Raw genomic sequence first — 1,052 nt, 5'->3', positions numbered from 1 at the left:
CGGCCTCCCAGCGCGGCATCTCTCCTGCCCGGAGCCGTCCGGCGTCCCCTGCAGCCCTCCGGCCTCCGGGGAACGGGCAGCCCGGGGTCCCCGCGTCCCACCCCGGGTCTCCCGGCCCTACGGCCCCCACTCACCCCAGAGACATGGCGGTCCGGGCCGGGGAGGCGGCGAAGCGGGGCGCGCGGCTCTGGGGACGGCGGGCGGGGACTGGGACGGAGAGGGAGGGGGCGGAGGACGAGCCGCTCGCCCGCGGTGACTTTTCTCCTCCCCGGGCCGGAGGAGGGGCCGGGAGGGGCGGCGGCGTCCCAGGTGCGTTAACCCCTTCGGCGCCCCCAGCCCTCCAGGCGGCGGCCGCGCGGGAGTCACCCCCTTCTCAGAGGCGGAACCCGAGACTCCGGAGCGCGCGCTGCCACCCAGGGTCGCCCGGCCCGAGAGCGGGTGGCCGAGTCGCGACTTCGCCCACGGGTACCGCCCGCGGAGCTTCTCCGAGCCGCCAGCGCATCTGGACGCGTGGGAACCCGGACATCACCCACCTCCCACCTTCCCAGGATGGGGGCGCACTTCCCTCCGGCCCCATTCGGACTCCTGGGTGGGGGAGACAGAGGCGCTCAGGCATTTAAGACTCTTCTCTGTGCCCCCGGCCGCAGCCCTTCCACCTCTGGGGCGCCACAGTCTCCCCCCACCCCTCACCCCCATCTAGGGAAGGCCTGTCTGCCAGCCCAACCCCCTTTCTTTTCCTCCATTAACGAATATTTCACTCAAAACCCTTTTATTAATCTGTTTGTGTGTGTGCCAGCCCCAGCCCCTCCTAGGGTGTGGGCTGCACTGGGCTTGAACTTGGAGGGGCATTCTGGGCCCAGCGGGGGTCTGGGGCGGGGCCTTCCCATCCAGGTGACTTCCAGAATCCTCTAACAGGTACAAACCTCCACTGCCCGCTTTGATCCGGATGCCTGTTCTAGTCCTGTTCTAGTTGAGATCCCATCACTGAGCATACGATGGGACCTTAAAAAACGCTCATAGAACTGAAATGGAAACATTTCACAGTCCAGTAG

At 67.6% G+C, this 1,052-nt stretch overlaps 1 protein-coding gene across 1 annotated transcript in view; it reads right to left on the bottom strand.

Annotated features, from left to right (window-relative positions):
• The window catches only part of B3GNT7 (UDP-GlcNAc:betaGal beta-1,3-N-acetylglucosaminyltransferase 7), a 4,337-nt gene extending 4,055 nt beyond the window's left edge, over nucleotides 1-282 (bottom strand). The window contains exon 1 of the mRNA XM_011383706.2: nucleotides 135-282. Coding sequence (XP_011382008.1) covers nucleotides 135-145 — 11 coding nt within the window. The 5' untranslated portion in view covers nucleotides 146-282. The remainder of the gene's footprint in view (nucleotides 1-134) is intronic.
• Between the last annotated feature and the right edge of the window lie 770 nt (nucleotides 283-1,052).

This window comes from Pteropus vampyrus, unplaced genomic scaffold, assembly GCF_000151845.1.
Source record: "Pteropus vampyrus isolate Shadow unplaced genomic scaffold, Pvam_2.0 Scaffold539, whole genome shotgun sequence".
Lineage (NCBI taxonomy): Eukaryota > Metazoa > Chordata > Mammalia > Chiroptera > Pteropodidae > Pteropus > Pteropus vampyrus.
Note: the sequence above shows the minus strand (reverse complement) of the source record. Positions and strands in the feature narration are given on the sequence as shown.